The sequence below is a fragment of the Periplaneta americana genome, chromosome 2 (genome assembly GCF_040183065.1).
Source record: "Periplaneta americana isolate PAMFEO1 chromosome 2, P.americana_PAMFEO1_priV1, whole genome shotgun sequence".
In the NCBI taxonomy this organism is placed as follows: Eukaryota; Metazoa; Arthropoda; class Insecta; order Blattodea; family Blattidae; genus Periplaneta; species Periplaneta americana.
The window spans coordinates 149,203,071-149,227,500 of record NC_091118.1 but is presented as its reverse complement, the minus strand read 5'-3'; the positions used below and the strand labels follow the sequence as shown (position 1 = coordinate 149,227,500).

Genomic DNA, 24,430 nt, shown 5'->3' with positions numbered 1-24,430 from the left:
ATGCAGGCATGACGGATCCCAAGGACTGGATTACGGGCCCTTTTTTTTAGGTTTCAGTATTCAAATTAAGACAGTAGTATAGTAGTTGCTATGAAATTCTTATACTTTGTCCATCAGAAAGTGAAATATGAAAAAAAAATTGATATTTTCAAGTGAATAATGTCCAAACAATACGTTAATAGAATAAATTTCAGTATAAGAATCCTGCACTTACAACTAATAAAAGATCGGGTGCCAAAGTGTCACTAAGAGATGCAGAAAATCTTGTTAAATTGAACTGTGTTTCATTCTATTGTATACTATACGAAGGGTTCAGAGCCATAGTGGGTCAAGTACCATTTATTAAAAACGGAGAAAGCAAGGTTTAAAGTTAAGCGAATACCACAGTTTAATGAAGATTCAGGTATAATTTAGTTTTAATGTGCATTCTTTACATTACTTGCTATATATTTAATTATATTAATGCATTCACTTAATTTTAACCCTTGTTTTCTATGTTTTTAATATATGGCGCTTGGCCCACTATGCCTCTGAACTCTTCATACATCATGGCATTAACGACAATACCAATTATGTCGTTGACACTCAGGAAACGTCATATAATGGAGGCTTTAGTAATTACTAGCGTCCCTATAGAAGCACCTATCGAGGGACTCAAGTAATTACTCCGCAGACACGCTCCTAGTGGAAATTCTGAGAAGCATCTCCAATCCAAGTTCGATGACAGAATGTTTCATTCTTACATGGGCGATTACTCTATAACAAATACAGTTCTACAAGAAAATCCATGTAAACGTTTGCTGTAAATCAAGTAAAGGACTTCACAGGTCAATTAGGAATAGTGAAAATAATTTGTTAAACGTATCTCAAATTTCCGATAAACTTTTCAGACAATAAATAAGCTACAGCCACATCTTTTAAAATCAGGCCTGTTGAAAATATCCAGTAATCATCAGGAAACCAGAGTCTGTTACATCAACTCATCTCATATATAAAGAATTTAATGTTTCAAATATTAAGCAAATTTATATGTATACTATTTTGAATCACTACCATAAATATCAAGCTAAATTCATATCATCCGATCATGGCCACAACACAAGAAGATACAATATTTCGCTCCCCCTCATTGAACCAAAATGTAAGGCTGAAGCAGATGTAAGGCACAATTCTAATTACGGTCCAAGATTATATAATGATTTTATAAAGAGAAATCCTAAACTAAAATTATTAAACAATGCATTATTCAAAAAACAAGTGCTTGAACTGTTTTTAAAATTATAATCATGTAAATTCTTATTCTTCGTTTATTTCTTTTCTGTCACTTTAACAATGTTGTATTCTTAACTTAGTATGTTTATGTATACTCTAGGCTATGGTACCGTTGTTTGTTTGCTTTTGTTTTTATTCTTATTCTTTTTAAACTTTATGTGTAATTACTCGTACATTTAACAGTTTAATCACAGTTGTGATTATTATTATTATTATTATTATTATTATTATTATTATTATTATTATTATTATTATTATTATTTCATTTATTTTTTTCTTCTATCCAGTTTTCATTCCTGGTCACACCTGATCTCAAGCATCTTGCTTTTTCGAGTGTGACCCAGTTACATTGTATTTATACAATAAATTGTAATATGTAGGCTATTTTTACTATGAGATTGGTAATCAATTTCGAATTTTGAAGAAAATTCATATACGAGTATTACAATAGTATTGTAAAATATTTGTTATTGTATGTAATTTTTGCTTGCAATAAAATCTTTGTAATATTGTAAATAAATAATTTTTATTAGTAGTGGAAGGGGAGCCATGCATTGTCGGTCCCTATCTCTGTGGGCTAACAACCCACCACCGTAAAAACAGCTTGTTACGAAACCTTACAATAAGCCTCGAAATGGGACTGATTTTCTGATATGGGCGAATCCAGAAATGCATATAGTCTAGAGTGTTAGTTGGGAGGTCGGAGGGAAAAAGACCTTTGGGAAGGCCGAGACGTAGATGGGAGGATAATATAAGTACGGTATTAAAATGGATTTGAGGAAGGTGGGATATGATGATAGAGACTGGATTAATCTTGCACAGGATAGGGGCCGATGGCGGGCTTATGTGAGGGCGGCAATGAACCTACGGGTTCCTTGAAAGATATTTTTAAGTAAGTCAAAGGGGAGTCGATTGCAATGAGTAGTTATTTAGCTAGACATATAGTTACTTATCTATTTAACTATTTATCAATTTACCAATTTATTTACTTACAAAGTCACCTTTTACCTATTTATGAGGGAGAGCAAAAAAGTAACCTTAATAATTGTTTTATTATTTGAATATGTACAATAAGACTACAAACACGTTATCACTTTTCAACATAGTCCCCACTACGTTCAATGCAAGTGTTCCTGTTATACTATGTGATGAAGTGTTTGTAGTCTTACTGTACATATTCAATTAATAAAACAATTATTAAGGTTACTTTTTGACTCTCCCTCGTATCTACTCAGTTACCTAGTCACGTACTTATCTAGTTACTATTTACGTAGTTATTTACTTAGATATCTACGTATGAACCCATTATCTATTTAACTATTGATGTATTTATTTACATAGTTAACTTAGGTCACACCCGACCTCAAGCATCTTGCTTTTTCGGGTGTGACCCAGTTACAATATTGTATTTATACAACAATTTGTAATGTATTTAAATATGAGATTGGTAATAAATTTCAAGTTTTGAAGAATATTCATATACGAGTATTACAATAGCATTTTAAAATCTTTGTTAATGTATGTAAATTTTGCTTGCAATAATAAACTTAAAAGTAACTATAAAAAACTATAGGCTATAGAGGGATTCTGTGTGAGACAGGCACATGGTATTTCTGAATGAAAAGTTGCCTAAAAGCAAGGTTCTTTTTGGCAATATCATGTTTAAAATATAAAAATTGAGAGTATAAACATATTTTTTGTTGGTCGAAAAATAGGAAAGTGGGACAATGCGGAACAATTATAACCTACAATTCACGTCACTTAGCTATCCCTTCATCTAACCCACTCTAAGCTGTCATAGTCCTCGGTCTCCTGTTACTTACAGGCAAACATTGTTATGGGGGCAGATAAAAAGAAGTTATTTTCTTCTTCCACCATGTTAATAATGTCAAAACTATCGCTCAATCCGGTTTCACACAAATCTTATCATCTTTCACAAAAGTCTTCAAAGCTCACACATTCTGTAAGTCCGTGTTTCTTAGCTGGGATATAATAATGTGTAAGAAACTTAATAAGTGTAATCTCTTTACAGAACTGACTGTAGTAATGGGTCGAAGCCGAGACTGGGACGAGCTACAGCACTCTTGGATTGAATGGCGGCGATTGACTGGACAGAAGATGCGTGACCTATTTGAACAGCTCGTAGATCTCACCAACAAGGCCGCCGAACTGAACAGTACGTAGTAGCGTAAATACTCGGTAGACTAGTAAAGGTAGGTGCTCACTTACCGGAAAAAAAAATCGTTCGGCGCGTTCGAGTTTTTATTATGATATCGCTCACTTGTCCGTATTTCCGAATTGATCAACAAATAGTGTTGTTATTTACCGCTAGAGTGCATTATTTCATTATGTTCCGGACTGGACCTGGAAATAAAATGAATAGCTCTGTAACTTAAATAACTATGAAGAACATACCTGGTTGATTAATTATTTTCCCAATCTCATTCCATACGTTTTTTTCTCCATATTACATTGCTATAATCTCAATCAGATAACATGTAAAGTTCTTCGTGCTGTTGGGCTAGCAAAATAAGTTTCGCGTCATCCATTTCATTATACCGTCAATATTACAGCGATTGGAAGCCTTACAATCGATATAATTATTATTGTCTTCACATTGTTTATTTTCATAATGGCCTCATGGAAATCAGTTTAGAATAATCTGGCCAGAAATCTGGACAGGCAGAAACGATACGGCCAAGTGTGCGATGTTCCATTTAAAATAGTGCAAAGAATAAAAATAAAGAATAAAAATCCGAAGGCGTCGAACGATTCCGTTCCGGCAAGTGAGAGCCTATCTTAAGAGTGGGTTACAAACTTGGCGACAGAAACTTCAACAGCAGCAGTTTCCATGGTGTTGATGTTCATTTTAATTATAATTGCTGATTATAATATTTTGTTTCTTTAACGTAAAGGAGATTAAAATGCTTCAAAAGACTTTTGCGTCACTATAGAATATTAGCCTATAACTTTCACCTCACCTGTAGGGTTACCAGTCCCTCCGTATTTCCCGGGATCTCCCGTATTTGCCCCTAATTTTTAACAGTCTCCCGGCTCCAGTATTATTCTTATCTTTCGAGCAAATGCTGGGTAACTTTCGGTGCTGGACCCCGGACTCATTTCACCGGCATTATCACCTTCACTTTATTCAGATGCTAAATAACCTAGATGTTGATAAAGCGTCGTAAAATAACCGAATAAAATAAATATTCTTCTCTTGGAGCATTTTTCTCCCTTATTTTTGCATAATGTAAAAATGTTTATTCTAAATATTTGTTTTGCCGTGAATGATGATTGTTTATATGATGAGTTGTGTTGTCCAAGAGATGCATTAAAATGTGCAGTCTTTGCCAAGAATAGGTTTTTCTGCTCACCCGTTTAAAATCAAACAGTGTTAATGTTATAAATTAAAAAAAAAACTGGCTAGTTTTGTTCTAAGCATGCCAAGTACTAATGCTCATACAAAGAGGTGTTTCATCTCATGAAAAATAATTGCACAGATGTTTGAAACAGGAGCATGATACATTTAATAAAATCAGAGTTGAAAATTACAATCGATTCCAACTAGACCTATTACGCGAGACAAAATCTGTCTTAAAATACTCTTAATTTAAGCCTAGCTGCCGAAGTGTACAATAATGTTTTTTTAGTAACTGAACCGAATAATGTGTCCATTTTCTATGTGAAATTGTGTCGATTCCTTAGTCTCCCGTATTTTCTTAAAAAAAAAGTTGGCAACCCTACTCATCTGTAAAGTCTGTTCCTCAAATAGCATAAGTAATACTATCTTCTATGAATTTATTATAAACTGAATTCCACTATTAGCTGGGTTTTATTTATGCAACTGTTAACAAAATTTGAACGCTGTTAATGGGTTCGAATCCGCTTTACAGACTGGATTTTACTTATTTTAATGTTTAATATTATATTTATGTTCGACTATTGTCTGTTGCACTCTTAATTTGCACAAAGATAGAAATACAAGTACTATTATTGCTATTGCCTCTACTCTGCTCGTGGGTCCAAAACCCGCTTTACGGAATGGATGTTTGTTCGTTTACGACCATAGGTTGCTGGAATGGTTTCATGACGTGTCTATTACTCAACCTGAAAAATATGTACAATAGTGGCAAAAAAACCGGACCGACCCTTGTAGCTGATTTCAGAGCCTTGTTCACTCCACAGCACGATAGACTGGTAACTAAGACTTTCGTGCTTCGAATCCTGCCTGGAAAGGAAACTTTTTTTTTTGTTCCTTATTCAAATTTATTCCCAATACTTTTCGATTTCTGGTAAAATTCATGTTCTGGAAAATAATAAGTTAATTGAGTAGTAAACTATCACTGCAATCGGAAAGTATTGGGAATAAATTTGAATAAGGAACAAAAAAAAAAGTTTCCTTCCCAGGCAGGATTCGAACCACGAAAGTCATAGTTACCAGTCTATCGTGCTCTGAATGAACAAGGCTCTGAAATCAGCTACAAGGGTCGGTCCGGATTTTTTTTTTTTTTTTTTTTTTTTTTTTTTTGCCACTACTGTCCACTCGAAGGTCTGTTATGTAATGAAGTCGGAGAACAGCAGTCCGTTATTTTGTGTAAAATAATATTCGAAAGTCGTTCATAAATCTCGAATAATTTCTTAGTTTCATTAGATCACCTCATCTGCCAAAAAATTGTGTAACTCTTGACTTGAATAATTTGCAACTCTTAAAGCTTCAATGTCAATGTAAGATCTGTGAAATACAGTAAATGGATTTAATTGAACACCGTGCATTTGACATGGTTCTTTTAGAGTTAGCTGAAAATTTCAGTAATCGTAATAAATTATGAAAAAATCAGGAAGCAACTGTATCTTAGCAAAGCTCGTTTCTTTCTTACGAAATAACACGTTGAGATTTCACAAACTGTTAAGTCCAAGTCTGGTTCCCAACATTTCCGCAGCGCTGCTGCAACAAAGTTAAGTTTTAAGGTTGCTAAAAGATGGCACTGTATGTATGAAAGTTACAACAGATCAATGAATTTATTTTCAGTCAAGAAAATGAAGCTATTGCTGCCATTCAAAATCATGTGAGTTCCATTGAACGATGGTTCCTGTGCTGGAGAATACAAAAGTGCGAATCCATAATTTTCACCAAGTGCACCAAAATACCTGATAGTAAAATTACATTATATGGTCAATCTCTACAATATGTTGCTCAAGTTAAATATCTCAGAGTCATTCTAGATAAACGCTTACTTTGGACTCAACACATCAAATCTACTGCTGTTAAAGCACTTTTCAAATTTATTCTTTACTACGATCTCCTGTGCTCAGTTTGAAACAGAAGACAAATCTCTCTATAGACAATTAATTCTTCCAATTCTTACTTATGCTTTTCCTGCCTGGTTTTATGCACCTCGGACTAACCTCAAGTCACTACAAACAACGCAAAACAGAGCTCTCCGGATCATCCATACCTGTGATTGGTTTACAAGTAATATACAGGTTCATGAAGATCTACAGGTTGACTATCTGCACACTCATCTTCTACAAGCTACAAGACACTTCTACCAGAAACTTCATTCCAGTGACAATCCTTTCATCTCATCATAGGAAGCTATGATCCTCGGCAGTTCACCAAATTCAGGACACCTAAATCCATAATTGATCATTAGGCTTTTAGTTTATTGATTGGTTTTTCTTTAATATAAATCTGATGTTATCACCTCTGAATTTTGATTTAGTGGTTTTGTCGCATTTAGTTTTCCTCTTATGTTGTTAAGTATTTATGCGTAGGCAAAAAACCTAGTGGTTTTAATATTGCTTCGTTAAAGCCTCTTCCATTGGTATCTATCTTCTACTTCACATATCAAACATAATTTACAAAAGTCTAGAATTAAAATACATATTTTAGCATATTTAGCAAAAAGAAAAAACACATACCACATATCTCACAGTATCTCATAATATATTAACTGTATTTCCGCTTATCCGTGAGACCACTCTTACATTACCGCTAATAATCTAGAATTGACTGTAGTTCTACAACCGTCATGTGTTTCTTCATAGTAGTCTAGAAATAAGCGTAGTTTTGCTAATTTATGTCATCTTCCCCCCCCCCTGTTAATGCTTGAAGTGGAGTGCAAATTAACAAGGTAGAAGGAATTAACGTTGCACTACTATAATCATGAAACGAATAGGCACGAGTTCAAATCTTGATGGAGACAAGTTACCTCATTGGGTTTTTTTCTGAGGTTTTTCCTCAACCACTTGAAGCAGAATTGCTGGGTAACTGTCGGCGTTGGACCTAGGACTCATTTCGACTTAATTAGCATCATTTCATTAATCATCTAAAAAGTTACAGTTTGACCAGGAGGATATGGCGGACGTGGTTCCAGGATCCACCTACAGGTGGCATCTGTATGCGGGAGCTGCACATATCCAGCGAAGCCGCAGGGACTTTAATAAGCGGACTGCTGTTAGATCGGGCGAATGTAGTTCCCTCGGATAGATGGCGCCATTGTGAGACGTGGAATCGACGGTGACATGGTCTTCTGGTTGAGAATGCAGCAGATTCAGGCACATGAATTACGAACAGACATCATCGATCTGAGGAGGCTACAAAATTACATCACAGAACGGTCTCCATTCAGAACTGAATGATGTGGCTGAATCGATACGATAGTACTATGCAGCGAATCATTCACTTGAGGAGCGATCCTAAATGGGGTTCAACAATCATTCCAACATAAGGAGGTTACACAAAAAGCCTAAAGGTGCAGTGCTTGCCTGCGGGCTTTCCTCCGGAGAAAAAAAACGCACTAATTCGAAATTGACCTATATAATAGAAAAACTGACTTCTATAACACATACACAAGCTCAACGGAAATACACCTGGCTGGATATACACACATATTATTTAGTCCTACAAAATAAGTGCCATTCTAACCCAGAGCCTAAATAATCCATGCCAAGTTACACGTTATCCATTAATTTCAGATTTCAAGAATGCGGCGGAGTACTGGCAGTTCCCATACGAGTCGCCGACCTTCCGGTATGAGCTGGAGGAGGTGTGGGAGGAAGTGCGCCCTCTATACGAACTGCTCCACGCCTACGTCAGGCGGAAGCTGAGGGACCTGTATGGACCGGACAAACTCAGCAGGAAAGCTCCACTGCCAGCACACATTCTGGGTACGAAGACCGTTCGTTATCATAACCACAATCAGCATAACCACTGTCTGCATATCACCATTATTACCACTAGGCTATATGACCATTGTTGTCATCATGTCATCGACTTAGAGACATAATTGTCATTACTTCATCACTGTCGCCATGCGTTATCATTACTGAGTCATAATTTCACCATGTCAGAATCATTATAGTCACGTCACGTCTATTCTTTCCAATAGTGGCAGGTACTTGACTTTTGCGCCATTTACTTCAGTATCCCCCCTAGGAGGAACATGCCGTACTTGTAGAGATGTAACTCTTTGTCGCAGAGCGTTGCCCTTGGTGCAAGAAGCATGAGGAATCTATTGCTCATAAGCAGAGACCGGATTTCAAAGGGAACATTTTTAATCAAAAAAGGACAAAAAAGAGAAAGTTATAACCGAAAAAAGGACTTCAAAAAGGACTATATTACTCCCCAAAACACACTTCAGCACATACATGTATACACATGGCACACACAATCTTACATTTATCTCTTCACAACATGAGAAAAGTGTTGTATTTGATATAGTAAAAAAAAGGACTTCAAAGGACTACCTCAAAAGGGTGCTATTTTAATTGAAAACATACTTAAGCACATTCATGGATACACATAGCACACACAAGCTTTTATTTATCGCTTCATAAAATAAGGGAAGTGTTTATTTGATCACATTCAACATTTCAATATGTTTCAATATGATTATGCCTCTTTCAATGCAGAATGTCTTTATAAACAGAAAATGACCACTCAACATCAACTGAACCAGAGGTGATCATTTTCTTTTTATCCTGAACTCTAAATCAACACACTTTATTAGTTTTTCGATGTCTGAAGAACGATATTTATTTTCGCTTGCTCAGGAAGTTATAGGCCTATCGGAAAAACTATAGGAAAATTATCTAAATGTTTGCGATATTCTGTCAAAAAGGACTAATGTAAGAGATACTTAAAAACAAAATGGGGAAAAAGGAAATATAGACCTAAAAAAAAAAAAAAAAAAAAAGGAAGTCAAAACCACATAATTTGGTCGGTAGAAGATAGTTTTGAACATCGTAATTAATTATTTCATGTTTCCTGTTGAAATAAAAAAGGGATTCCCTTTAAAATCCTGTCTCTACTCATAAGAATGCTGCCTAAAATTATCAGTCTTTGGAAGAACAGAAATTAGGCAACAGCTTAGCTCAGCTTTAAGGCAGAATATTGAAAGACAATGATAACGAAAGAAAAAAATCGCTATGTTCTTTCAAAGATAATTGATCATCATCATCATCATCGTCATCATGCTCATTTCAAGGCAATTATTTACTTTAAAGAACAGTAATATTTTTTTTTTATTTTTTAGAAATGAAATATTGTTTAAATTGTTGAAACACTAAGTAATATCATAAAAGTAGTGAACCCCTCGTCATTTTAGGCAGAAACCGCCACTGTCAATTTTACAACGCCTGTATTCGTTATGATAGTAAATCCTACTGCACCTTGCCTTCTCACCCTTCCTAGCTTGGGAGTTATGACGCCTATTTCGTAACGCAGATCATAGTAAAATTCAGTAAAACCTCGTTAATCCGGACTCCTATAATCCAGAATTCGCTTAATACGGACAGCAGTTACGAAATCAAATATTAGAAAAATATCGTAGGATTGACATTCGATAATGCATTGTGGGAAGCAGTGAAAAATGAAAACTTTGGAATATTTTGAAAATACAGTATTAATATTTACTTTAAATCAAATTATTTCAAAAGAGCTTCTAAGCTGAACATGAGTTCCATTACTCTTTCATCGTATGAGTAATAAAACTCACTAATGGAAACCAAGCACTGTAAGTGGAAAATGTATGTGCTACATATACAAATATGCGAATAGGATTTTTTATCTTATTTTAGTTAATCCGGATTATCTCCCAAATTATCCAAATTAACAGGGTTCTACTGTATGCCCATTCATATAACTCTATATTATACTCTTTTCGTCCAACAGGTGACATGTGGGGCCAGTCCTGGAGCAACATCCTAGATGTGACAATCCCATATCCCGGCAAGAACTTCCTGGATGTTACAACGGAGATGATAGAGCAGGTGAGATCTAGAACTTTAATATCAACACAATCATTTCCATCTCAGTGATTGTTGTATTACTCGATGCGTTGAATGTACGACTTCCTTATTCTGTGTAATTGCGACTGTGTGTATAACCTCCCAAAATTACATAGTTTTCCGTCTCAGGGCTACACTCCAGTGACGATGTTCCGGTTGGCCGAAGAGTTCTATCTGTCCCTCAACATGAGCGGTCTGCCCCCCGAGTTCTGGAGTGGCTCTATTATCCAGGAGCTGCCCGATAGGGTTATCATCTGTCAGCCTTCCGCCTGGGACTTCTGCAATCGGCGCGATTATCGGTAATTTTAAGATTTGAAATGTCGTATGCTTTCTTGAACTCATGATTATGTAATTAATAAAATGTGGTCAAGACGCGTCCCTTTAAAGTGAATTTTGTTTCTCTGCGATTATATAGACCTAATATAATTCTTAATTTATTTACTTATCTATTTTTATTTATTCAATTAGTGAAAATTAACAGCATATTGTCAGTAATAGATTAGGACAATGAAATACATAAGTAGTATTGTTAAACACAAGTCACAAGCAGTAAATATACAATTAATTATTCAGGGCTTTTTAATTTAAAATAGCCTTAGCAAAAGTAGCAAAATTCTTGATATACAAGTTAGGAGTTTTAATGTAATACAGTATCTGGACATCAAGTTCAGAGAAAAAGCTTCTTACACTTTTCATAGGACCAAATAAGCCATCATTTTTAAGAAATGATTTACAAATATGTTTTCCCTAAAGACTTCGAAAAAAGAGACAAAGGGTGGAATGAGGGAAAAGCATCAAGATATTATCAAGAGTAGAATTTCACAGTTTCTTCCGTAACTACAATTGGAGTCACCGAGCAGAAATTTGTGTATATGTTGCCGTTAAAACCTGAAATCCGTCAAGACCAGTTTCAATTAGTAAATACTATTAATATTTTAGGGGAAAAATTCGCTCCGGTGCCGGGGATCGAACCCGGGTCCTTGGTTCTACGTACCAAGCGCTCTGACCACTGAGCTACGCCGAATTCAATCCACAGCACCGGATCGAACCTTCCTCCTTCGATGTTTCCCTTTGTGGCCTGACTCCAAGTTAGGCATATATATATGTTGACGTGTATCCAATGTCAACTGCCATTATACTAGGAGCGCACTCAGCTGAGTGACTTGTTGGCCGGGAATCCGCAGTTATTACGCACTGCTAGCTGAGAGAATATTATAGATATATTAATTTGTCCTACAGAATTTTCCCCCTAAAATATTAAGTGTCAATATTACAGATAAATTCTGTAGGACAAATTAATATATCTATAATAGTAAAAACTAGTTTAAATATATATAGATAAATAGAAAGTTTTCGTAAGGTCTAGAATCAGTGACGGGTTAGATTTGGTTTGTTTAGGCTTTTAATAGGCCTTGCATATATTTGTTCATGCTTTTGTTTGTTTAAACTAGCTTTTATTAGTTGTAATTTGGTTTTGACGGATTTCGAGTTTTGACGATAATAGTCCATATACGCCAACAATAATTTCGAATGGTGAATTTATTGTCTTGAGGTCAAAGTTTAAGAGAAAGTGTTGTTATATTTGTAACACTCGAATATTTTTAATTCCTCATTATTTATGTTAAAGTTCTTAACTTAATTTAATCATAAGAATATAACCATACGATATAAATACTAGTAAACTTGTGTCCTGCAAATGTTTTTTTTTTTTTGCGTATATAGGGCCTACTACTTTAATTGAAGAACAGAAACAATATATCTTTGAAACCAACAACTCCAATAAATTTTTCAACGTTGAATTAATATTCTAACATAATTTGAATGTCAGTATTAAAGCCTCCTTAATAATATAGACTACTGTACTACAACTACCACTATTATTATTATTATTATTATTATTATTATTATTATTATTATTATTATTATTATTATTATGCTTCATCATTTCAGAATCAAGATGTGTACGCAAATTAACATGAAAGATTTCGTGACAGTCCATCATGAAATGGGACATTTACAATACTTCATACATTACAGACATTTACCAAAAGTATTCAGAGATGGCGCAAACCCAGGTAAGATTTACAACATTGCCTATTACAAAATTGCATTTACAAGCAAAACTTTAGCTATATTATCAATCAATATTAGTAATACACTCTATAAGTGAATATTTTTTTCAAAACGAAATATTATTCTCATAGTGTTATTAATATTGAGAGAGAGAGAGACCTAACATTTAACCACAGTCTAGTGTATGCAGTCACGAAGCCCAATACGTGGTAAATATGCATCCATAGCTAGTTGCTAACCACTAGGATCGCTACTATCGCCTCATTACAGAAAATGCGAAATAATACCGGCACAGTCTGTTGTTCCTAGCACCCTCACAACACAAGCTTCGTGACTGAATATACTAAACTGTGATTTAACACAGATAAATCACGAAAAATCAGAGGTAGAACTATTCATTGTAATTTTAACTTGAATAGTGCACCATCCTTGAAATATCATAAGCTCCCTTGTACGAACAAGCCATTTATCAAACGCCTGCATGTTTTCACTATGAGGAAATGAAAATTATTTTTCTCCTCTAGCTAGACACCAGCAAGAATCTATGTTCTATTCGAAAGGCAAGAGTAGACATTTTTACTACGGACAATTCCTCGACATTGATATCAGTCAATAATTCCACCACAACATACATGCCTGTCAGAAAAAATCGAGTTGTCATTTTCATATTGATTATTTAACGACTGATCTGATAGTCATGTTGAACTTTGCAGTATTAGGGGAGAGTCGGTTAGTATCGGACATCGGGTAATATCGGACAGTGAGTTTCTTTCATCTACCACACGATGATAGTACCTGATTGACATGGTTACGTTTCTGTGATATCGCATAGAGAAACGTAACCATGTCATTCAGGTACTACCATATGGTGGTAGATGAAAGAAACTCACTGTCCGATACTACCCGATGTCCGATACTACCCGACTCTCCCCTAATAAATTATTTAAAATGTAACTTATTACTAGTCTAAAGTATATTATAGGCCCTAATTTAGTTCTTAAACGTGAAAAATTTACGTTTCTATTCAGTACCTTCCTATGTGGGCCTAAGATAATGAAACTGATTTTGGAAGTGACATTAATATAGACAGAAATAATTCTAATGTTACACTGACCTGCAAGAAAATCGAAACGCTGCAATTGTCTTGCTTTCCATTATAGTATCAAAGTTAATGCTGTATACCTACAGAACATATTTTGATTATCACAATTCTTTGGTCGGCGGGAAAAGGCACATCAGTAAAAAAAAGTCGATTTTTCTGTTGTACCTAATCACATAAGTCTAATATTTTTTTCTAATTTTTTAAATAATAAATTTTCTTGTATTTTAAATTGAAAAGGGTCTTACTTTAACATACATGAATTTCGTTATTATACTTGTATTCAGTTAAGAGTAAAAGTCTCTCCTGAAAAATTATTATTTTTTTACTTATATGCCTCTTCCCGCCGACCAAAGAATCATACACCGACATTTTACTGACATTTAATTTAATTAACAATTAACAATTTAATTGTTCTCTACTCGTGAACGTAAGTCATTTGTATGAATACTTTAAACCAGTGGTTCTCAAATTTTTTAAGCTCGACCCACATTTGGGCGAGACAATTGTTTGGGACCTCCCCAATACGGTATACCAGTATCTAATTCCATTCGAAAAATACAAGAACTAATGGTAAATTTAGCCGTGTATGGTACAATATAAAGTGCATTACTATTATTTTACAGGATTTCATGAGGCTGTGGGAGAAGCCGTGGCATTGTCCATAGCAACTCCAAGGCATCTTCAAGATCTGGGATTAGTCCAAGGATCCGTGGATGATTTACCTCATAATATAAATTCTCTATACTCTTTGGCCCTGGACAAATTGCCCTTCTTGCCCTTCAGTTTAATTATGGACGAATGGCGATGGGATATATTTCAAGGGGAAATCTCTTCAGAGCAGTACAACTGTCACTGGTGGAGACTGAGGTAAAATTACTATTTATTTTATATGTCTTTCATATATTTACAATATGTACGTATACACATTATATATAGTAATAAAATCTGCCATAAAGCTGTATAAATCCCAATAACAGCCTTAATATATTATATAATTTTATATTCTGATATTATTACGAAATTCACAAATACAGCCAAATTCAAAGAAAAACTTAATGGCTTTAGAAATTATAAAGAAATAACGGTTGTGAAGAACGTTTTGCCTCATATTAACGAAATTTATTATTAAAACATAGAAAATCACTGTTTGTTCAGTACTTTGCATCCGGTAAATCACTTTTTATGTAGCACAGTTGTTCCTAGGTTACCAATTGTCTAGTTTAGCGTCCTGACGAAGATATGGCCGGACGCAAAATAACCAATTTTTCACATAATTCTAATTACGTTTAAATGAATAGGCCTACATTTAAATTAAAATAACCATGTTCTGGAAATTTAAAAAAAATATGGTCTTAATTTTTAATTTATTGCATTTTATTATGCAACATAGCATATTAGGCCTATAATGGATCACAACGTATTTTTCTATTTTTTCATTTCATCTTTGATCATGTTAATATTTGGTACCATTAACAACATTGATACCTAAACGTCGAATTTAAATTTCTTAAAATTAACTAATTCTGAGGGCGGTTAGGTTTTAAAAATGTTCAGCAGAGTTTCTTGAAGGTAGCAAGTAAAGTCGGAGGCCATATTATGTTACTGGTGATTCATGAAAGGTGCGAGCCAAAGTTTATCAACAATTTATTGTCCATGTTAACAATAACCCTGTCCACCGCTATGGAGTAACGGTTAACATGTCTGACCAAGAAACTAGCGGGCCCGAGTTCAAATCCTGGTTGAAACAAGTTACTTGGTTGAGGTTTTGACGTTTTTCCGGAGTTTTCCTTCAACTCATTAACCCTTTCTAACCCAAATTAAATTTACAAGCAATCCATGTTGAAACAAATAGCTGTATTAGGATCAATTCAGTAACCAAGTTACGGGAAGTGGCAACATTTGAAACAAAAATATATTGATGAAAATGTATTGAAATAGAAGTTATCCAGCAAAATTTACCTTCATATGTAACACACAAGTATATAAATGCTATAAAGTTAATTATTGCCATATGGTATCTACAGGTAAGAAAGGGTTAAGAGCAAGTGCAAGCCCTGGACTCATTTCGCTGGCATTATTATTTTCACTTCACTCCATTCAGACGCTAGATAACAATCGCAGTTGATAAAATTATCGTAAAATTAGCCAATAAAAAGACAATAATCCTGATTAGAATAATTTTTCCCTCAAAATTATTCAAATCAACTTTACAGGAAGTTATACCTGAAAGCTTGATTTGAATAAACATGATGGCCATAACTCTCTATTATCCTATGGCCGGGAAAAATTAATTTAGCTTATGTGATAGATGTATTGGAGTAATAGCACCCAACACTATTAGAGAAGCAGAGGGAAGGTGTTTGATATCAGATAACAATTAACAGAATTAATCAATTCAGGAAATACTGTTTTTAGAGTAGTTGTATTCAGCTAAATTTAAAACTGTACAATATAAAAAAATACATTTGAATATATTTTTATAAAATCTACATTTTTATAAAATAGTTATTTGAATTAAAATCAAAACTATGGAACAACTACGGTTGGTTAGTTGGTTGGTTGCGTGATTGCTTGGTTACCTACAAATTTCAGAAATACAATTTTATTGTGGTTTTGTTAATTGATTATAACAATAGTTTTTGATGATGTTGATGATCATAAATATAACAATCCGTTAATTTTATTGTGGTTTTGTTAATTGATTATAACAATAGTTTTTATGATGTTGATGATCATAAATATAACAATCCGTTAATTTTATTGTGGTTTTGTTAACTGATTATAACGACAGTTTTTGATGATGTTGATGATCATAAAAATAACAATCCATTAATTTTATTGTGGTTTTGTTAATTGATTATAACGACAGTTTTTGATGATTTTGATGACCATAAAAATAACAATCCGTTAATTTTATTGTGGGTTTGTTAATTGATTATAACGACAGTTTTTGATGATGTTGATAATCATAAAAATAACAATCCGTTAATTTTATTGTCGTTTTGTTAATTGATTATAACGACAGTTTTTGATGATGATGATGACCATAAAAATGACAATCCGTTAATTTTATTGTGGGTTTCTTAATTGATTATAACGACAGTTTTTGATGATGTTGATAATCATAAAAATAACAATCCGTTAATTTTATTGTGGTTTTGTTAATTGATTATAATGACAGTTTTTGAATATGATGATGATTATGATGATCATCATCATCATCATAAAAATAACAGTCCGTTAATTTTATTGTGGTTTTGTTAATTGATTATAACGACAGTTTTTGATGATTATGATGATGATGATGATAATGATGATTATAAAAGTAACAATCCGTTAGTTTTATTGTGTTTGTCAATTGATTATAACGATAGTTTTTGAGATGTTGATGATCACAAATATAACAATCCAATAATTTTATTGTGATTTTGCTGACTGATTATAACGACAGTTTTTGATGATGTTGATGATCATAAAAATAACAATCCGTTGATTTTATTGTGGTTTTGTTAATTGATTATAACTTCAGTTTTTGATGATTTTGATGACCATAAAAATAATAATCCGTTAATTTTATTGCGGGTTTGTTAATTGATTATAATGACAGTTTTTGATGATGTTGATAATCATAAAAATAACAATCCGTTAATTTTATTGTGGTTTTGTTAATTGATTATAACGACAGTTTTGATGATGATGATGATCATAAAGATAACAATCCGTTAATTTTATTGTGGTTTTGTTAATTGATTATAACTTCAGTTTTTGATGATTTTGATGACCATAAAAATAACAATCCGTTAATTTTATTGCGGGTTTGTTAATTGATTATAATGACAGTTTTTGATGATGTTGATAATCATAAAAATAACAATCCGTTAGTTTTATTGTCGTTTTGTTAATTGATTATAACGACAGTTTTGATGATGATGATGATGATGATGATGATGATAATGATCATAAAAATAACAATCCGTTAATTTTATTGTGGTTTTGTTAATTGATTATAACGACAGTTTTTGATGATGATGATGATGATCATCATCATCATCATAAAAATAACAATCCGTTAGTTTTATTGTGTTTGTTAATTGATTATAACGACAGTTTTTGATGATGTTGATGATCATAAAAATAACAATCCGTTAGTTTTATTGTGGCTTTGTTAATTGATTATAACGATAGTTTTTGATGATGTTGATGATCATAAAATAACAATCCGTTTCTTTTAGGGAGAAGTTTTCGGGCATAAAACCTCCAGTACTACGATCAGAGATAGATTTCGACCCCGGGTCCAAGTACCATGTGGCAGCCAATATACCTTACATAAGGTAAGTAGCATATTATCTTATTGTAACTTCTTCTTCTTCTTCTTTCTCTAAGCATTCTATCTTCTGATACATTGAGGCTCTTTTATTAGAACAATAGATTTTTATTTTTATTTTCAAATCATCCGTCCTGAAGTGAGGTTGACCACTGGGATCCGGAATTAACAAACATAAAAGATAAAGAGAAATGAAACGAGCAAAATAATGATTCGATTTGTACATTAAAACAAAAATTTACGTGTTAACATATAGATGATAGTGTAGAATTTGAAGAGAGGCCTTCAAAATTTCCATTACAATCTTCTGAACCTCATAAAAGGGAATTTGAAAGGATTTAAGGATATTACATATAAATTTTGGTAATCAACATTTTGTTGATTTTAGTGGATAATGAATTCTTTTCGGCAATGGAATTTCGTCACGTTGCATATGACCTACACACGATTACTGTATTATACTGTATAGGTTCAGACATGCATAGGATGCTTTGTGCATTGTAGGCTAATAAATTAGTTATTTTATTTTCATATAGGCGAACTCTTTCAAATTTTAATATATGTAGAACAACATTTCAATTCAGGCATTCTGAAAAAATATATACCAAGCAGTATTGATATAATATAGATAGCATTGAACTTTATTATAAAGCGGAAGCTGTTACCATAGAAAAGAGTATGTTATATTCCATATTTAGTGATAAAATATTTAGCTAATTCTTTATAGTGATTTTTTTTAATTATGTGGAACATAAAATTCAGTTTTGATGAAAATGAGTGTCGGTCGGTGAAAATACAGGTACCTATGTTTGAAAGAGTTGTCGCTATTGAAACTTGTGCGGATATGCTGGATATATTAAGGTATAATTGAGGAGTCTAGTATTAAAGACGGAAAAGTCATTTTTATTATTTGTCAATAGAGCCATATACATTACGTTAACTTTTAATATAAGATATGAACATTTTTGTGCGTTATATTGGTAACTTTATTAACAAATTAATTCAGATCTTCACTTAAAATTATTATTTTAAAGCACTTTAAAACATACTTAAAATGGCATTGTCCACTTTTGAAACTAAGATTGACTTTTGACCGTTTTTTAAACAAACGAAAATGGGGCTATGATTTACAGTGCCGGTACCTTCCTATCACTCCTTCTGTATCGTACAAATCAAAACAATTGAGGGGGTGAGACGCAAACGGGTATAAGTGCACTTTAGTTATTCTTGAGAAAATGTGACTGAAAACGTTTAAGTTTTCGTAAATTCCATGGTTTTAATTTTAATAAAAGAAACAATTATTTTGCAGTGATATTAATTCGTGCTGAAAATTGAAAATTAAATCACTTTCCAAGTTTCTTTTTAAATAGACTCGGTCTGAAAGGCTGAAACGTCTGACAATATTACGTCTGGACTGTTTAATTCTTTTAAAATAATATAAGTATTCCGAACATTTTTCCAGCTACTTTTTGTCAGATTCTGTAGACGTTGTTTCTTCCAACTGTTTTTTTTTTCAAATCCATTAACTGCTTTCCGCGTTAACGACTTCAAATAACACTAAAATAATTCATATTTCTGTTTCTCCAAGGCAAAATATGATATCGTTTCTTGCAGGTTTTCGTGAGCGAACATTTAAAGTTTGAACGACCGTATAAAATTATAATAGTAATCGCATTTCATAGTGGCAAAGGGATGTACAGTATCTTTTAACCAGATCACACATTAAAATTAAAATTAAGACTTCACGGAATTTACGAAGGCTTTATTTCCAATCACATTTTATAAAAACTAACTAAAGTGATCTTGTAACTCTTTGCTCCTGACTCCTTCAATTATTTTGATTTGTACGGTACAGAACGACTGATATGAAGAGACCGGCACTGTAAATAATGGCTCCATCTCTAGTCGTTGGAGGGAAGTTTCGAAGCACTTCCGGTTCGCGAATTACTAAATGCCTATCCATGGACTTCAGAGTTGAAACATTATTTCTCATCATTCAATATTGACTCAGTATTAGTTTATATTCTATATCCAATGACTGTTCTATTCTCGCAGTTTTAAATAAAATAAAAATGTTCATGGTTTTATAAAACTTCAGTAATGTATCGTTACGGAATTTTATTTATTCCAAAGAAAGCAATTTAAAACAAATTAATTAGTTTTCATTGCTTTTGTGGAAGAGTTGCACTATTGTTCACTTAAGTGATAAGGATTTCAAGATTAAGAAAACAAATTAGTTTTCATGTTTTAATTTTTTTATTTACTGTAAAATGATAGAATATGTACAAAATATAGTATATCTTCATACATTTTTAGAAAACTGGTAACATCCTATAGATTGCATTATAAAATAGAACTATTCACATTACACAGAAAAAGAACAGAAAGTTATCGAAATGTTTACTGTCAATCTACAACGCAGTGTGTAATGCGTTCATTTACTGTAACTTACATATTACTTACAAAAGCAGTCGGATGGAAAACCGTCATAAATCTATTTCTGCTATTTCACGACACTCTTTCTTGATAATCATTTCCAAGCAAGACGCCTTCTATTCCAGCTGACGTGTAATGGAAGTGAACGTAGCGACATGCAATATTTGTACATCAAACACGCCACTAAGATCGATTTCCATCAAACTATTCTCTATTTACCTCCATTCTTGAACTCCTTGACAAGTTATGTTTAAAGTTTGTAAAGACAATTTATGACGGATAAAAAGCCGGAGGATGAATGTTTTCCCACGATTCTCCGATTTTTTTGTTATTTTTTTTTTTCCACTAGAAATCTTTGTCTTTTCTCTCGTTTCATATAATTGAAATAATACGACACAGGATGTCATAAGAAGCTCAGTGATATGAACTGCCAAATTACATGACACTTTCTGCAGTGTTCACGATCATAGATCAGTCAACAAAGTTAGAGATGCCAAAACCTGGATGGTGGTTGTTGCTTTTCCACTTTGGTGCCTAAAAAGAAACTGCTTGGCCTATCTATGTGATATTTCCGAGGCCTACAATTCCACATTTTGATTTCAGTAATCTCATCCCTATATCTTCTTTCTTTTAGGTGCTCAGTAAGTACAATAAAACTCAATGCTGTAATGTATAAGAATTCTGAGACTGCGTCCTCCAAAGATAAAAATCAAGTAAATCTGTTGTGAAACACAATACTGTATTGAAATAGAATCAAATATAACAATATTAAACATTAGTTTACAACATGATCTTATACAATGGAATACAAAAACAATTAAATATTTTTAATAACAAAATGAATTGATCGCAAAACAATAAGTGCAGACTTCATACGTCTGAATCCGCTTGAATAATATGAGTGATGTAGTTTAGTCAACTGTCCGAAGACAGGTCTCAACTTTACCAAGTGATACCAACTGGGAACCACTTATGAGGCAACTAGGCCAGGAGATAATGGGGTAGGGTGGCCAGTTCCTTTCCCCCTCCATTGCATACATCGCCGCTAACTAGCTATATATTACATTACACTAATCACACTTCAGATGTGGAAGTCAATTGCTCTTCCTCTGACACATATCATCAAGTGAAATGTACTGCCTGATAATAGATGTATAGGTCATTCGTCATCTCGTGAAAACAATACTTGTATGCGCTGTAGCTTATATAGGTATCCTACAAGGAAAACTCGGCTCAGACTTCTCGCGGCGTGCATGCTATACCCCTCTTATCCCCCTGCAGTAGGAATGAGAGCATGCTGGGAACGGGAGCATACGTCATCTGCGCGAGACAGTCACGCCCGCTGGTTTCTGCGCACTGAGGTTTCCTTGTCGGATGCCTATAGTAAGAATATTATGGCGGGGATAAACGAGCTCGCTGGCTGTAGGAGAGTAGGGAGGGAGGGAAGCTTCTCAGTCCACTTTCTTCTTCTCCTGACGCGCAGAAAGGTTTTACAATAGGCTATAACGAATGACGTATAACTTATATATCAGCCAGAACCTCAATCAGAGGTAAATATGAGTGATATATTTCAATAATTATAATATGACAATATAATAATTCTGTCTTCTATTTGCAAAAAAGGACATGTCCAAAATAAAAAAAAAAGGTTGGAAAATGTCAAAAACTATAACTAAGTTAACAAATTAAAATGTTCATATATATATATTTTTTTTTTTTCTAATTAGATCACTATGGGTACATACATTCAGGATCAATGAAAATTTTAATCTTTTAAGTCTATTACAGTTTTTTTGCGATTTCCCAACACTTTGTCATTTTGGACGTGTCCCCTTTTGCAAATCGACGACAGAATTGATACATTATAATTAATATTATTCATGTAACAGAGAACAAAGAAGACAATTACTGTACTGTAGCTACAAGAACTCAATTTTTTTTATCGATAACGTAAAATAATGTACGCATAGTAGTGAACATAAAAATTAATGTTCAGTTCAGTGTTTACTACAGATGTTACTTTACTGAACATTTTACAGTACAATAATCATTGTGTTACAACAGTTTTTAACGTTTCTAATTTCATATTGTTATTTATTTAATACCCATTAAGTAAATGGAATTGCTTTGGTAGCTGTTACGTTTTATCACCAATAATGTCTTAATATAAATTCTTAATGTTATTTAGCCTATACAGAATGTTACGGAAATAAGTGAAAATATTTAAACATATGATAATGTATAACATCAAAACGAAATTGAAAATTTATCTGTAATATTTTCGTTACTCTAAACTCTAATACAGCGTTTTTCAACCTTTTTCAACATGTGGCACAACACAGACAATTTAAAATTCCGCGGCACATTCATATAATCTAAACCAATATTTCCCAACCGGGGAGAGGGGGGTGTGGAGGATTTTCAAGGTTTTAAGAGGTAGTATGTTTTCTGAATGTTGACTCTTGTGGACTTACTTTTACTAGGTAGGTACTCTTTGTTGTAAATGACTGCTCTAACAGTTTGTCCAGTATTTGGCAGTATATCAAGTTATTAAGTTCTTCGAATGAATTCAGCATTTAATTGCATTCAATGAAAAAAAAAAAAAAAGAAATAGATTTACGGGAGGGGGGCACTATAGCCCAGCACTGCGACCTGCTACGATCTATTACGCTAACCCTCAAGCTAGGCGCATTTCCAAACCCACACCGGCTGACTACACTAAGGTTCGCTGCGTCCCCAGGTTTCGAGCAAGCCACCCCCTCGTCCCTAGGCCAGCCCCCTCCGTGCGTCGCCAGCCGGCGTTCGGGGAATGTTACGGAATGATGACGAAATGGACAATTGGTGAAGTACGTCTTCCACGACAATCTGTCGTGTTTACATGTCTTCGCATAACTTTACTTTTTAATGTTGTGTTTTCGACTCACTACTATTATTATTATTATTATTATTATTATTATTATTATTATTATTATTATTATTATTATTATTATTAAAGCAATAAAAAATATTTCCTACCAAGTTCTCATATCTCACATTTCATCTCTCGTACCCTGGTAGGTCTGATGTTACAAGCGCTCTTGATCTAGAATTATTGCTTTTAGTGTCAAAGCTCATGTCTGTTGATTAATCATATCTTTTTTGTTATTATATTATACTTAATGTTACTTATATAACGCAAAAAGCAGTTAACGCAAATTTTTGTTTAATAAGAAACGTGATAATCTATGTTAAGTGTTTAATCCAAAGAATGCAGAGATTTATGGAATCTTACGTTCATCTCACGTTTTGTTGATTTTTCTATATCGTAAGAGAGCATGTTATCATCGCGTTGAGAATAGATATCTTATCCAACCCCATTACCACCGTTTTGAACGTCAAGTACTGACTTATATTTATTTTATATTTATTTTGCTAATAATTGTAACATAAAATATAATATAAACAGAAAAAACTTTACCTCACCCCTGAAAGAGTAGACCTCATGTTCAGGGGCGGATTCCTGAATTTAAATTAAGAAGTATACAATACAATTTGTCTTACGTCTACTACACAATAAGAATATACAGGGTGTTTAAAAAAGTATCCACTATTTTAGGAGATGTTACTATGCAGCAAAACTCTTAAATGTCTAGGCCTAGTAAAAATGGGTCCTACAACACATACTTTCGGAGATCTGAACACTTGTTCATAGGAGGTGCTCAATGTGACGTTCATTCACGGCAATGCATTCCTCTGCCCTTCGGCGTAAGGAATCACGCACTCTTTGAAATTTGTTTTAATAAGTTAATAAGAAAGTCCTGATAACGATCCCCAGTTAATCTCTGTGGTAGCACGTATGGCCCTATTAATCTATCACCAAGAACGCCTGCCCATAAGTTGATTGAGAATCGGTGCTGATGCCTTGTTTCTTCAAATGCATGGGGATTTTCATC

The 24,430-nt window shown here is 33.5% G+C and overlaps 1 protein-coding gene across 1 annotated transcript in view; it reads left to right on the top strand.

Moving 5' to 3' along the window:
- LOC138694697 (angiotensin-converting enzyme-like) overlaps nt 1-24,430 on the top strand; it is a 197,051-nt gene that overhangs the window by 63,660 nt on the left and 108,961 nt on the right. Inside the window, exons 4-10 of the mRNA XM_069818683.1 lie at nt 3,305-3,448; nt 8,251-8,442; nt 10,448-10,545; nt 10,693-10,862; nt 12,514-12,638; nt 14,362-14,605; nt 17,971-18,069. Of these exons, the coding sequence (XP_069674784.1) occupies nt 3,305-3,448; nt 8,251-8,442; nt 10,448-10,545; nt 10,693-10,862; nt 12,514-12,638; nt 14,362-14,605; nt 17,971-18,069 (1,072 nt within the window). The remainder of the gene's footprint in view (nt 1-3,304; nt 3,449-8,250; nt 8,443-10,447; nt 10,546-10,692; nt 10,863-12,513; nt 12,639-14,361; nt 14,606-17,970; nt 18,070-24,430) is intronic.